Below are 14,064 nucleotides of genomic sequence, written 5' to 3'. Positions count from 1 at the left end.
TCCCAAGTGGCTGGGACTGCAAGTATGTACCACTAAGCCTGCCTAATTTTTTCTATTTTTAGTTGCCTGGCTAATTTTTTTCCTATATTTAGTAGAGACTTTAGTAGAGTCTTGCTCTTGCTCAGGCTGGTCTCGAACTCCTAACCTCAAGCGATCCTCCCACCTTGGCCTACCCAAGGGCTAGGATTACAGTCGTGAGCCACCGTGCCCAGCCATGTTCTGTATCTTGATCTGGGGGGTGGTTTCACAGCTATATACACGTATAAAAATGAACAAACTCTTTAGTTAAGATTAGTGTACTTTATGTATTTTAGCTTCAACAGAAAAAGGTTTAAAAAATAATTTATATATGATTCTTAATTCTATTTACTTAATCTCTTTACTTTGAATATCTTATTATCAGAAATAAGTATACGTAGCTAGTCACATAAATCTGTATAATAATTAGGAACTAGGCTAAAAGTAAATTGCATAATCTAAATTCCTTGTGGGCAGAGCCTATTATCTATGTGTTACAAACAGTATCTAACTAAATAAATAAAGTATTGAAGGACAGAGGAATTGTTTCAGATTAAGGAGACTGAAAGACATACCAACTAAATACAAATGAAATAAATGAGCCTAGACAAGTGTGGGGTGGAAACCGAAGAAAGGATCACAATGGGCAAATAGTGTATTTAAATATGAGCTGTCCATTGGTAGGTAACAGCACATCAATGTTACATTCCTGCATGTGATAATTACACTGTGATTACCCTAAAAGAATTATTTGTTTTTAAAAGATTTGCATAAGAAATATTTAAATACAAAGGGGCATTTTTGTCTGCAATTTACTCTTAATTCAGCAATAATAAAAACCATATATACATATACATCAAAAGCAATAAAGTAAATATGGCAAAACATTAACCAGGGTCTTTGTATTACTCTCCCCACTTTTCTATTTGAAATTATCTCATTATTTATTCATGTAATTTTTATGAAGTCATATGTAACCCAAATGCTTAGTTCATTTTAGTACATTCATTCAAATATGTACTGTGTGCCTAGGCAGTGAATTCAGTAATGAATAAAGCAAGCACTGTCCTTGAAGGAGTTCCGTCTAAAAAAGAAAAAAAAAAAAAATCAAGTGTAATTTGATGTTTAAGTGTTTAAAAGGTAGAAAGAGGGTGCCTAACTCAGCCTTTTGTAAAGGTGTGTGAGAGTTGGGGTGGTCACCTTTGGAAGTCTGTCATGTACAGCATCTTACTCTGCTGGACAACCTGGAGCTAGGACTGAAAAGACGAACAGGAGTTTGCCACACGGATAAGAAGAAAAAGGCATTCCATTTAGATAGCTGGGAATGGTTATAACTAAAGAATTACATGCAAAAGAAGTGGTACAATATGAGGCAAAATGAAAAGGGCCATCAGCACTAATCCAGGCAGCTTCAAACTGTACAACCAAAGCCAGAATAAAAATAACAGAGAAAACACCTCTCAATCCTAAAAGTGATATAGATAGATTTGCCTCTAAAATTAGGCATTCACTCTCATCAAATATCTACCAGGAATAAGTTTTAACAGCTGACTTATATGTACAGACTCCGGAAACAAATTTTAATACTATACCTTCTGTGCATCAAATCTATTATTGTATTACTAGCTATGTACAACACAGTTAATTTTTCTGGCACATGGAACAGCATTAACTTCTCAAATGTTATCAAATAAAAATCCCCATGTAAAAGGTTTTTTAAGAAGTGTTACCTAAAGAGAACTGGCACAGGGAGGCAATAAACTTGTTTATAATATTTGCCCTATAAGCCTATGGAAAGAGGTAGACTAAGCCAACCAGTAGTTTCTCTGTACAAATTCTATGAATTAAATCATATAAATGCATATTGAAGTCAGCTTCATTACAATAAAACATGTTGTTTTGCCAAATAATAAGCCACAGTATGAAATCTTGAATCAGTGAATTGCCAAGTATCATTTGCTTCTTTCTCAACAGCTGGTGTTTCACAACAAATGACAACAAAAATATACTGAGGTTATTATGCCTTCAATAATATCTAGGAAACATTTTTCACATCTTTGTCCTGTTAAATAAAATTTACAAGAAGCCATGGTTTGGACTGATCTCCTACACTAGGCCCCAACAGACCAAACCAAAATGGAGTTGCTCATGCTAAAGTCCCATGTGTCCCATGTCACCAAACCAAAACTATTAAGTTGTTTATCTGACCTTCAAGAAATCAGGAGAGGGAGAGATAACAGCCCAATTTTAATGGTCATAAGGAAGTCCCTTTGCTTAACCTTTACAGTGAAAGTAATGGAAAAGACCAATCTGTGTTTTGTTTTCTGTTTCTGCTTTCCTCAGTCCTTTTCTGTCTTTAAAACCAACACTGTTTGTGACCAGTGAGATCCCATCTCTACAAAAAAATTAAAAAATTAGATGGGTGTGGTGGTGCATTCCTGTAATCCTAGCTACTAGGGAAACTGAGGCAAGAGGATCGCTTGCACCCTGGAATTCAAGGCTATGGTGAGCTATGACCAGGCCACTGCACTCCAGCCTGGGGGAGAGTGAGACCTTGTTTCTAAAAAAATTAAAATAAAACAATAAAAGAATTTAAAGGAAAAAAAACCCAAGTTCCTCTGTTCACCTAATCAGAACACTCATTCTATTTTATGGAATGAAATGTTGCCTGATTCTCAAATCACAAATAAAGCCAGTCCCAATCCTTAAATTTATTGTAATTTTGTCTTTTGACGGGTCCTAAATATTTCACTGAATAAAACTGTTCATAAATAATCAAATTAACAAATGTGAACCAAGAGGTCAAATAGAAGACTGGAAATTACTTAAGACTGCCCTTAGCTTTCTATTGATAATTATTTATACCTTCCTCTTGAGAAGCTTGTTTACCAGAGCTGCTGTGGGCTCAGCCTGCGCACACAGTCCTGTTTGGGGATGTGTCAAATTCTGCCATAGCATAACAAAACACCTTAGTACTGCCATGTATAATAATAACATAACGGTAGGAATGCTATAATAAGCCAAATAAAAATGCTATTAGCAACTTAAGGGTAAGCATCCGTGGTAGAACTGTGTAACTTAAAAAAGAAGCGCTTAAGATACCAGCCGAAGTTTAATCAGCAGCTAGAAAATTAGGACAAAACCTTTCCCTGTATGTTCATACAAGTAAAAATTAAAAGGAAAAATGAGGCATTAATAAATTATAAAGAATGGAATAACAACCTGGTTTACAACTAAGACTTAACTGGTGGTTTCCCCGCTTTCAAGCAGTGCTGCTTCTATTATACTGCAGTACCACCAAGTGGCAGAAGGACATACTGCAATGCTAGGGCTGTTAGCTGAATACTTTGCATCATTCAAAAATGGCAACTGCTATAGACTGGACTGTGTGTCCCCCCTCACCCAAATTCTTATGCTGAAGTCCTAACCCCTAATGTGACTGTATTTGGAGACAGGGCTCTCAGGAGGTAACAGAGGTTAAGTGAGGTCCATAAGGGTGGAGCCTTCATCTGATAGAGCTGGTGTCTTTATAAGAAAAGGCAAAGACACCCGAGCTCCCTCCACATGCACCCAAGAAAGGCCATGTGAGCACAAAGTAAGAAGGCAGTTGTCTACAAGCCAGGAAGCGATCCCTCACCAGGAATCAAATCAGGCGGCACCTTGATCTTGGACTTTCCAGCCTTCAGAACTACCCCACTTCCCTTGCCCTAAGAATAAATTTTATTCATGTACTTTCTTATCAGTTAGGGTGAGTTATATTCATTACTGAAATTAGCACCATACAAACAGAACAATCTTTCATCTTAGTATTAATATCTTAAAGCAGAAAACAAACAAATACCATAACCAATACAAAAACCAGGTGCCTCAGTTCACAGGTTAACTGCCTCTCTTTCCCCAAATAATGTATTTCTGCATTATTCTTACTCTTTACAACATAGTGTATAAAACTCTTCATATGGAAGGATCTAGGTAGAGCTCTTGGGTCTGGGGCGCTACTTCAGTTTTGCAAGTTTAAGAATAGTAACTCTCCCTACCTTCCCCCCCCTTCTCTGTGGCATTGCTTTCTGGATTTCAGTTATCTCAAAGTCTGAAAAGTGAGTGAGAACAGTACAGTAAGTATTTTGATAAGATATTTCACATAACTTTTATTATAGTATATTGTTATAATTGTTCTATTTATTAACTATTGTTGCTAATCTCCTACTGTGACTGATTTATAAATTAGGCCTTATCATGGGTAAATCAGTATAGGAAAAAACATAGCATATATAGGGTTCCCTACTATCCATGGTTTCAGGATTTAGTGGGGACCTTGGAATATATCCTCTAAGGATAAGTAAGAGCGGATTACTGTGCTTGATTTCTCTCAAGTTCTCCCCAAAAGACCCAATTATAGACACAGTTGATCCCACCCAATTTAACCTAAATTTTTGTTATTCCAGCTAATGTAATGTCCTTTCCTGACCTAGACAACAACCGTGCTGGCATGGGTAACCTGTGGCCTCGGGGACACACGTGGCCCTCCAGATCCCCAAGTGTGGCTCCTCGACCAAATCCAAACTTCACATCTGACCAAATTTGGATTCAGTCAAAAGGCCGCATTCAAGGATCCAGAAGGCCGTATGTGGCCTTGAGGCTGCAGGTTCTCCACTCTATTTTGACCTTCCTTATGAGCAAGAGAACTACAACATTTAAGCACATAAAAGGGAAGACTTTTACAACTGACCTCCTGCCATGTACAGAAAGGAAAGGAAAAGCTTTTAGAGGATGTGGCAATTTCTCTCATCTTCTTCCCTCCAAACAGCTTTCAATTTTAAGGGACATACATAAACCTTCATTGACTTGCATACAACAACTTTGTCTATAAGCTGCTGCAAATACTAGCTTGCATAAGATGTTCCACACTGAATTTAAAATATAGCATTTTCTTTTTTTTTTTTTTTTTTTTTTTTGAGACAGAGTCTCGCTTTGTTGCCCAGGCTAGAGTGAGTGCCATGGCGTCAGCCTAGCTCACAGCAACCTCAAACTCCTGGGCTTAAGTGATCCTACTGCCTCAGCCTCCCCAGTAGCTGGGACTACAGGCATGCATGCCCGGCTAATTTTTTTTCTATATATATATTTTAGTTGGCCAGATAATTTCTTTCTATTTTTAGTAGAGATGGGGTCTCGCTCTTGCTGAGGCTGGTCTTGAACTCCTGACCTCGAGCGATCCACCCGCCTCGGCCTCCCAGAGTGCTAGGATTACAGGTGTGAGCCACCGCGCCCGGCCTAAAATATAGCATTTTCAATCATTTTATCAATCCTACTCCAAAGTAAATAACTACTAATGGTTTTTCCATGGTAAATAACCACTAGTAGTTTATAAGAATTTTAACTATTATCCCTCATAAATAGTTACAACCAAACTTAAACTAAGCAGTAAACACTGCTGCATGAAAACATTAAGTCAAAACACATGCAAGGCAATGGATTCTAATGAAATATGCCACAAAATCCTTATTACTGTCTCAAAAAAAATCTCAAATTCAAATCACTACCATAGATCTCTTTTCCCTTAAAGGTATCACTTCCAGTTATGAAGCCCTTGAGTTACTCTCCTTAATAAATTTATATCTTATAACGATTAAGTAACTTGCCTAGAGGCTATACTAGATCAAAAATCTTTCAACTCCTAGGCCAGTCTTCTTTCCATTGTATCATACTTCAATTTCTTAAATCTCAACAATAAAGCATAATGTGAAAAAGGATAAGGAATCGATAAATAAGAACACAGTACACAATGCATCACAAGGTACTATATAATTAATACCAAGTGAATAATAAAGACAGTAGTTGCTACTAAAGTTCAGAGAATACTGTGGGCTAGAGCTGATTGGTAAGATTTTAAAACAGAATTTTAAGTAAGAAGGAACTCCAGAAAATATCCATTCTAAACTTCATTTTACAGATAAGAAACTCAAGTCCTACATACAAAGCTTGTTGGTAGCAGTCCTTCAGGGAAAAAAACAATTTGAGTTGGGTTTAGAAATGTATATAGATAGGATTTGAATAGGAAGCAAGAAAAGAGGATTTTCCAGGTACGGAAATAGCATTAGCAAAATTTTAGAAGCTGAAACAATCAGACAAGTTCAGGGGACAGAGAATAAATACTTTTGACTGAGAATAAAATAAATTCAAAAATGGCTAAGATTTGTGGGGGGGGGAGGGGATAGAGTTTAAATACTTAAAAAATTAAACTTCATCCTGTGAGCAGTGGAGAATGAGAGTTTGAGCAACAAACATAAATTTCTTAGAAAAGCCCAAATTTGTGCACTTGTCTGCAAGCCAAGACTATAACATAAAACAAGGATTATAACAGCCAAAATATTTTACCAATTAAGAAAATGAACAATGAAAGAAAACATGGACAAAAGAATCGATAGTTATGTTAAAATATAGAAGTTACTTCATGCACTCAAGTTCTGAAAAGAGGGTTAGACAGTCCAAACAAGTAAATCTATACGGCTTAATAAAAAAAAAAACCAAAAACAAAAACAAAAAAAAAACCCACAACACATTCAGAGCCCAACAGCCAAATTTACTATGTTTCAGACTGCAATAACGTACCTCTCTAGCAGCACAATCATGAGGAGCTTCTTCTTTATTTACTTTTCCTTTTGGAAATCCCCAGCCTGATTTTGCTAGGTACCCCTGAACCAGTAGTACCTACAAAACAAACAGAGATAAGAATCAAATTTGCCCTCTTTTCCCCACTCTCCTTTCTAAAATCAAAGGTATTTTTCTCCTTCAGGTAACTGTTATCACCAATAATTTTATTCAGTATTTGGTTTAAATATCTTCCATGAGTCTGAATATACTACTACTAATATGAAAGCATTCTGCCTATCTAAAAAATATTTCTTCAACAACGAAGTGATACTTTTTTGCACTAAGCCAGAGCTGTAAGAAGTATTGATATAAAATCTTAAGACCCAGAATGCAGACAAAATACACAAAATCTGGCCTTTTAGTACTAGAAGTCTAAGAATATTTTAAAACCTCAATTCAGAACACTACATAAGTAACAAATTTTGTTAATGGGCTAAAAATTAACAGTTGACCACTATTTCACTAAAAACCTTGTTATTTTATTACACTCACATTTTCAAGTGTCTCATCAAGAATAATTGCACCATATGTTGGTACTCCCATTTTATATTCCTTCCATTCATCCAAAACCTTTTCCACATCTTCACCTTGAGGCAGCAAAAATGGACAATGACTGAAGAGTATAAACAATGTCAAGGAAGCTACTTTCTCCCTTAATTCAGCTTGAGAAATTGTATACGGAAAGAAACCTACTTAAATTAACTGTGTATTTTATGTGAAATTACTCAAATCTTTACCTCTCTTAATATTTTTTTTTTTTCCAAACCTGTTTTCTCTTAAACAAGTCATTGTTAATTTCTGCATTTAGCCTAGAGACAAATCAAGTAATTTTTGAGTACTCACAGTCCTGGATCCCTAAGTTAACATAATTAAATTCAGGACCATGTTCAAACACTTCTCATTAAGTGAGTTAAATTCATTATACCCAGGAGTCAATAGACACTGAAGTAATGGCAAGAAACAGAAGTAGAGTGAGTGAGTGAGTGAGTGAGTGAGTGAGTGTGTGTGTGTGTGTGTGTGTGTGTGTGTGTGTGTTATATATATATATAGCTATGAGAAAGAAACCATCAGAAAAACAAGAAAGTAGTGAACTCCAAGAAATAGAACTACAGATGAGGTATACCATTCTATGCTGCTGACTTTCTTTATCATGCATATGTATTGTTTCTATAATGAAAAACATTTTGATGATGAAGATTTACTAAGGATTATAGAAAAAGGTAAATCTGGGTATTAAGGAAAGTATAGCCAGTTTCAAAAACACTAGGCATGCCCTCTGCCCCCAAAGTTGGGCAGTGTAAAATAGTATTATAAAAAAGAAAAAGGCAAAAGCTCAAACCCTGAAATTGTATGCTCAGGCTTCCAATACTTCATGCCATCAAATGCCTCATCACTATAACACTGTTAATTATAAAAAGCATGGTCAAGCACTGTGGCTCGCACTTGGAATCCCAGAAGTTAGCCGGGCATGGGGGCAAGTGCCTGTAGTCCCAGCTACTTCAGAGGCTGAGGCAGGAGGGATCGATCACTTGAGCCCAGGAGTTCAAGGCTGCAGTAAGCTATGATCCCAACACTGCACTCCAGCCGGGCAAAAGAGCCAGACTCCATCTCTTAAAAACCAAAAATTGTAAAAAGTGTAGGGAAAACTATAATTTATGATAGTGTTTCTCATACCGAGGACATACTTTCAAGGGTTCTCAAGTCCTCTATAGAAACTTGTGTACTCTGTGTTTTCATTTTGATATTACTCTAAAAACATGCAATATGAGCATATTTTCTATTATCTAGATGACCACATATATCAAATACTACCACTTAATTTCGAGGCCATATTGGTACTCGTACTACTTTAATTGCTCTGAGTTATTAAAAACAGAAGAAACCTAATACACAAATGATGCATTAGGGTCAAAAAACACACCAACATAATATAGCAAAGAAAGTTTCTTAACAGATAGAGCAGGGAAAGGTGGTGAAGAACTGGTAACACAAGTAAATCAAACTCAAAACGCCCTCAAAGAAAGCAGTATTATATTCACACTGTGATGAGAAATTTGGTTTAAACAAAAACACATAAAATTCATTTTATTAATTTAAATTTTATGAGTTCTACAATTTTATAATTTAAATTTTGTTTTGGTTTTACAGTTGCAGTAAGAACAAAATAGGCCCTCAAAGAATTCAAAGAAGTCAACTGTCTATGACGATATCGTAATTAAAAGACAAGCATGAGGTTAATTTCAATATAATTAGTTCATGCCTTATTTGAGGAGGGGAAAGATAAAAGCTTGGATACAACATTAACCATTTCATGAAGCCCTATGGTTCTACAGGGGTTGCTAAGATTCTAATAGGTATTTCCCAATATAAGTCTTGCTTTACATGTTTAGTGAAGTCCCTAGCAAAACTTCAGCCAAGGAGCAAATCCAGGATACCCTTGCCTATATTCATCCACATTGCTGAGTGCTTACTGAAGAAAAATCACAAAACTATGCCCAATTTACAAGAGAAACAGAAGCATAGAAAAGTCCCACAATTTATCCAAGGACGCACAAGTAGTAAATGGCAGAGATAGGATGCTAATTCAAAAAATGTCGCTCCAGAACATATGCTGTAACATCCACCTATAGTACACCATCTTCTCCACTCTAATATCCCAACGGCACTACAAATTCAACTTGTCTGTAACCGAACCCATCATTCCCCTCACAAAATTTTTCATTTTCCTATGAATGGAATGGCACACTCATCCACTCAACTGCTCACACCAGAAACCGGGGTACCATCCTTGACTCTACCTCTCCTCAGATATCCAAGTTATCACCAATTTACCTCCTAATATCTTCCAAATTGACCTCTTCACTTCTAACATAGATTTTCATTATCTTTTTAGTAAACTAATGAAATCGCATCTTAACTAGGTTCCCATCTCCAGTCTTGCCTTCCTCCAAGTCAATGTCCACACTATTCCAGAGTGGTCTTTCAAAACACCCTATAGGGAGAAATCAAGCAAACGTGGCAAAACATTAACAATGGACGGATACAGATAAAGGGCATGACGGCGGTAATATTCTCACCTTCTCTGTAAGTTGAAGTTTTTTCCCAAAATAAAGTTTAATTTTTTCAAAAAAAAAAAAAACCTCCTATATTATTATTCTTTTTCAAACAAATACGGCCCACAAGACCGCTACAAATTTTAGCCCCTTAATTACTCTGTTGTCATCTTGTTTCTCCCTGCTTACTCTAAAATATAATCATATTTAACTCTTTTCACTTCCTCACATAGACTTTCCTCACACAGATCACCTTCTCTAAAGAAGGCTTCTATCTAGCCCTCCAATCTTTTTTTTGGAGGAGAAATAGTTAACATTTATTGTTCACTCACTATGTGCCAGGGACTGTTCTAAGCAATTTACATATACAAATTAACCTGATTCTCAAACTGACCTTTGGAATTAGGTATTATTATTAACCTTATTTTTTAGGAGGAAATTGGGATCCCCATCTAAGAGAAATTAAATAACTTACCCAAGATTTTCCAGTGGCCTCAAGTTGGGATTCAAATTCGTAGCCCCCAAACCCTGATTAGGCATCCCTCTCTGTTCTCAACCTACCACATCTTACCGTACTGCAGTGTAATAATTTCCTTCCTGTCTGTCTCTCATCTTCATACAGATACTGAGTCTACCTTGTTCACTGCATAATGCCTGACACAGAAACCATTCGGTTATTTAACAAAGTCTACCACATTAGCAATAAAGGTTCCTTCTCCATATAACTAAATTAAAAGAAACATAACTAAAACAAAGGTTTCTGATGTTTATTCTTTAATAGCAAGGAAAGTGTAAAACTCATGTACACAACACAAACAAAATCTTTTCCAGAACCCCAAAGTATGTAAAGTTGCACTGGTAGAACTGTAAGTCTGTACAAAATGACCAAAACAGGCCTGGCATGGTGGCTCACGCCTGTAATCCTAGCACTCTGGGAGGCAGAGGCAGAATGATTACTTGAGCTCAGGAGTTTGAGATCAGCCTGAGCAAAAGTGAGATCCTGTCTCTGTTAAAAATAGAAAAATTAGCCAGGCGTTGTTGCTTGCGCCTGCAGTCCCAGCTACTCAAGAGGCTTAGGCAGGAAGATTGCTTGAGCCCAGGAATTTGAGGTTGCAGTGAGCTATAATGAGGCCACTGTACCCTACCCGGGGCAACAGAGCAGGACTCTGTCTCAAAAAAAAACACCAAACCAAACCAAAACAAAACAAAATGACCAAAACAAAAGGGGACTTGGTTGTTTTAATTATGTTTCCATAACTAGATTATAACTATTTAAAACCAAAGTCTTCCATGAATTCTCCACAGAACCTGATTATCACCAAGGCTTTAAGAAAGATGGTGCTCAATATACTCCTGTTCCCCTTTCATTCCCCATTAACTTCTACACATTTAATCAGTCAATGGTTTGATCATTCTTCCTTTGAAATGTCTCCCCCATCAATGTTCTTTGTAGTCCTGGTACTATGACTCGGGACCTTATTATTCCATATCTCAAGTGACGTAATGGTCTAAACCATGGTTCGACCTATCCTGCCAAATAAATTGAATACCATTTTCAAATGATCAGAGTAATATTCTTTATCCTTGTTCAAAAACTTCTATGGTTAACAGTTACCTAGAACAACCAGTGTTTCACCCATTTTGTACAGAGCCCTAAGGGGTCCGTATTTCATAGGGTTTAAGGAAAGTAACAGGGAGCTAGGCATGAGGGTATTTCAAGTCACCTATCCCTACTCCAACTCTAGTTCTAGTACCCAAACTTGTGGGGACAAATCCATTTGAACAAACATTTTATAGTTAAAAACAATGACCTATAGAATAAAAGTCAAAGTACCTTGGCTCAAGATTTGAAAATCCACACAATCCCCATCCCCACATACCTTTTCAATCATGTCTCCTATTATGGCCCCATGAGAACCCTCTGCTCAATATACACTATTTCCTGAGATATCCTTTTAACTTTTCAAATCTCCAATTTTGCTCAATCCCTTTTCTTTACCTAAAACATATTTCCTACTTCTACTTAGAAAATCCTATATTCCTTTAAAAATATAGCTTTGCCTAAAATCTTTCCACCCCTTTTCCAAATTCTAAAAACATTTAATATTAGGACCATTAGCAACTCATCAATTCTTCGCCTTGTGACATAGCTACTTTTATAATATTAAATATTCATGTGACTCTTTTATAACTAATAAATTATGACAAGCTTCTAATATCTAAATAGGGGAGAAAAGGCTTCTTTGAAAACAAGGACTTCTCTGTATTTGCCACAGAACTAAAAACAAATGCTTTGAACACAGTAAATATTCAACAATTAGTTAAGAAATTTCTAAACAAATCAGAAAGATAGTAATCTGATAAAGATCATCTGGTTAAATGGAGCAGCAAAAGTAAAGTAAAAAACAGATCAGTTCTACAAATAGGTTAGCTATTTCGAAAAGAAAATTTAATTCTAATCATCAGTGTGCATTTCAAAGAGTCCTCTGTATAAAAATAAAGACACTATTAAATTGTCTACTATTTATATTTGACACTTTTTAGATATCAAGCACGTTTTATCTAACAGGTTAAAAAAATCTCAAAGACAAGTAAAATTGTCCTAAATATTTTACTAACAAGAATGAAAGACGGTTATTATAGTAATGAAAAGGATATCAGCTTTAGCAAAGTCTCTTATCCCACACTGAGGTAATCCTGGTGTGTTCTGCATGTAGAAATCCAAGTAAAACCAATGGGCAAGTTCAATCTGAAAACACACTCGGATTGCATTGTCTCTTTCCTCGCTGGGAATATGCAAAATAAATCGGCTGTCAAAAACAAAACACATACAAAAATTACATTTACAAACTATAACGATTTATTTTAGCCTGTTTAATTGCTTCACCCCTGACCCACCAACTTAGAAAAGGAGCCAAAAGCAGTCATGGCAAAGAAAGCAATCAAAATTTGGGGGAAATTACTATAAGGAAGATGAGTCTTTAAAAAAAAAAAAAAAAAGAGGATGAGAGGATGTCACATGGACCTCACTCATAACAGAATTTTTCTGAGTCTATGTACCCTCTGTTCACAAGTACAGAGATAAACATAAGAGTTCACTAACAACAAATTAAAAGTAAGCAACCTTTACTAGGATTTCCTCTCATGCTTGGTAACATTTCTAAGAATACAGGCAAATATATTCACACAATTAAATAAAAAAATATGTTCGATATTGCTTAATCTCCACATATAAAATTTACCAAGAAATATTGAAAAAGAAAGAAATCAATACTCTGTTCTTTATTAATACAATAGACTTCCAAAGAGCCTGCAATCTCACTTCAAACTTTCAAATATATTTTTTTAAATCCTAAACTGTCTTTTTCAAGTACACTGGGGAAAGGAGGGAACAACATATTTATTTTGTATATAACATATACACTATGTGTGTATACACATGATTAAGAAAATGAACCCCTTTTGTGAAACATACAAGTTAAAATTTAAAAACCTAAGTGAATGTGATTTATAATAGTCATTAAGTAGCTTCCAATTACTTCTTCCACTGCTAAGCATTTTTGGTAATCCTTTTTTCTAGCAACCATTAGAGACAGATTCAACTAAGTAAAATAAATCCACTGGTTTTTAAGAGTCATTTTTTAAAATTAAAAATTGTATCACCTCGTTTAATCACATTATTCACTAGCTATGAGGCTAAGTAATTCTTGGCTATTTCCAAGTTTCAAATCAAATCTCAAAAAAATACTTATACATTATAATCGTCATGTAACATTCCAACAGGGAATAAGTAAATGACGGGACAACATACACATAATAATCTACATTTCAATATAGAAAAATTATGGGGAGCCAGGTATGGTGGCTCACTCCTGTAATCCCAACACTTTGGGGGGCTGAGGCAGGAGGATCGCCTGAGGTCAGGAGTTTGTAATCAGCCTGGGCAACAGAGTAAGATCCTGTCTCTAAAAAAAGAAGAAATAAAATAAAGAAAAATTACGGGGGAAAGGAGCTTAAAACTGCACACACACTAATAACAAAACGTATAACATGCAACCCCGATGGCATTATGTAAGATATGAAACCTAAACTGTTCCATGTTATTCAGGATCTGGTCCCTGCCAACCTGTACAACCTCTTTTATCACTCTAAGGTCCTATATACCCAGAAATGCCCAATTCTTGGAAATAAATTGTCATCCACATACTATATCTACCCTCCCCTTCTCTTGTTCCTCTAGCAAACTCCTAATCCATCCTCCGAGACTTACAAATACTACCTCTTCTATGTAGGCACACCAGACTCCTCTGAACAGACTTATATACTCTTTGACTCCCACTCC

General features: G+C 36.0%; 1 protein-coding gene across 4 annotated transcripts in view; it reads right to left on the bottom strand.

Annotated features, from left to right (window-relative positions):
• DCP2 (decapping mRNA 2) overlaps positions 1-14,064 on the bottom strand; it is a 53,186-nt gene that overhangs the window by 27,646 nt on the left and 11,476 nt on the right. For all 4 annotated transcript variants that reach the window (XR_006738627.1, XM_045566239.1, XM_045566238.1 and 1 more), the window contains exons 2-4: positions 12,381-12,532; positions 7,162-7,289; positions 6,628-6,726 (exon numbers count right to left, since the gene is read on the bottom strand). Coding sequence is in view for 3 of the 4 variants with exons in the window: in XM_045566239.1 (XP_045422195.1) it covers positions 6,628-6,726; positions 7,162-7,289; positions 12,381-12,532 (379 nt within the window). In the remaining variant the exon portion in view is untranslated. The remainder of the gene's footprint in view (positions 1-6,627; positions 6,727-7,161; positions 7,290-12,380; positions 12,533-14,064) is intronic.

This window comes from Lemur catta, chromosome 12, assembly GCF_020740605.2.
Source record: "Lemur catta isolate mLemCat1 chromosome 12, mLemCat1.pri, whole genome shotgun sequence".
NCBI lineage: Eukaryota > Metazoa > Chordata > Mammalia > Primates > Lemuridae > Lemur > Lemur catta.
Note: the sequence above shows the minus strand (reverse complement) of the source record. Positions and strands in the feature narration are given on the sequence as shown.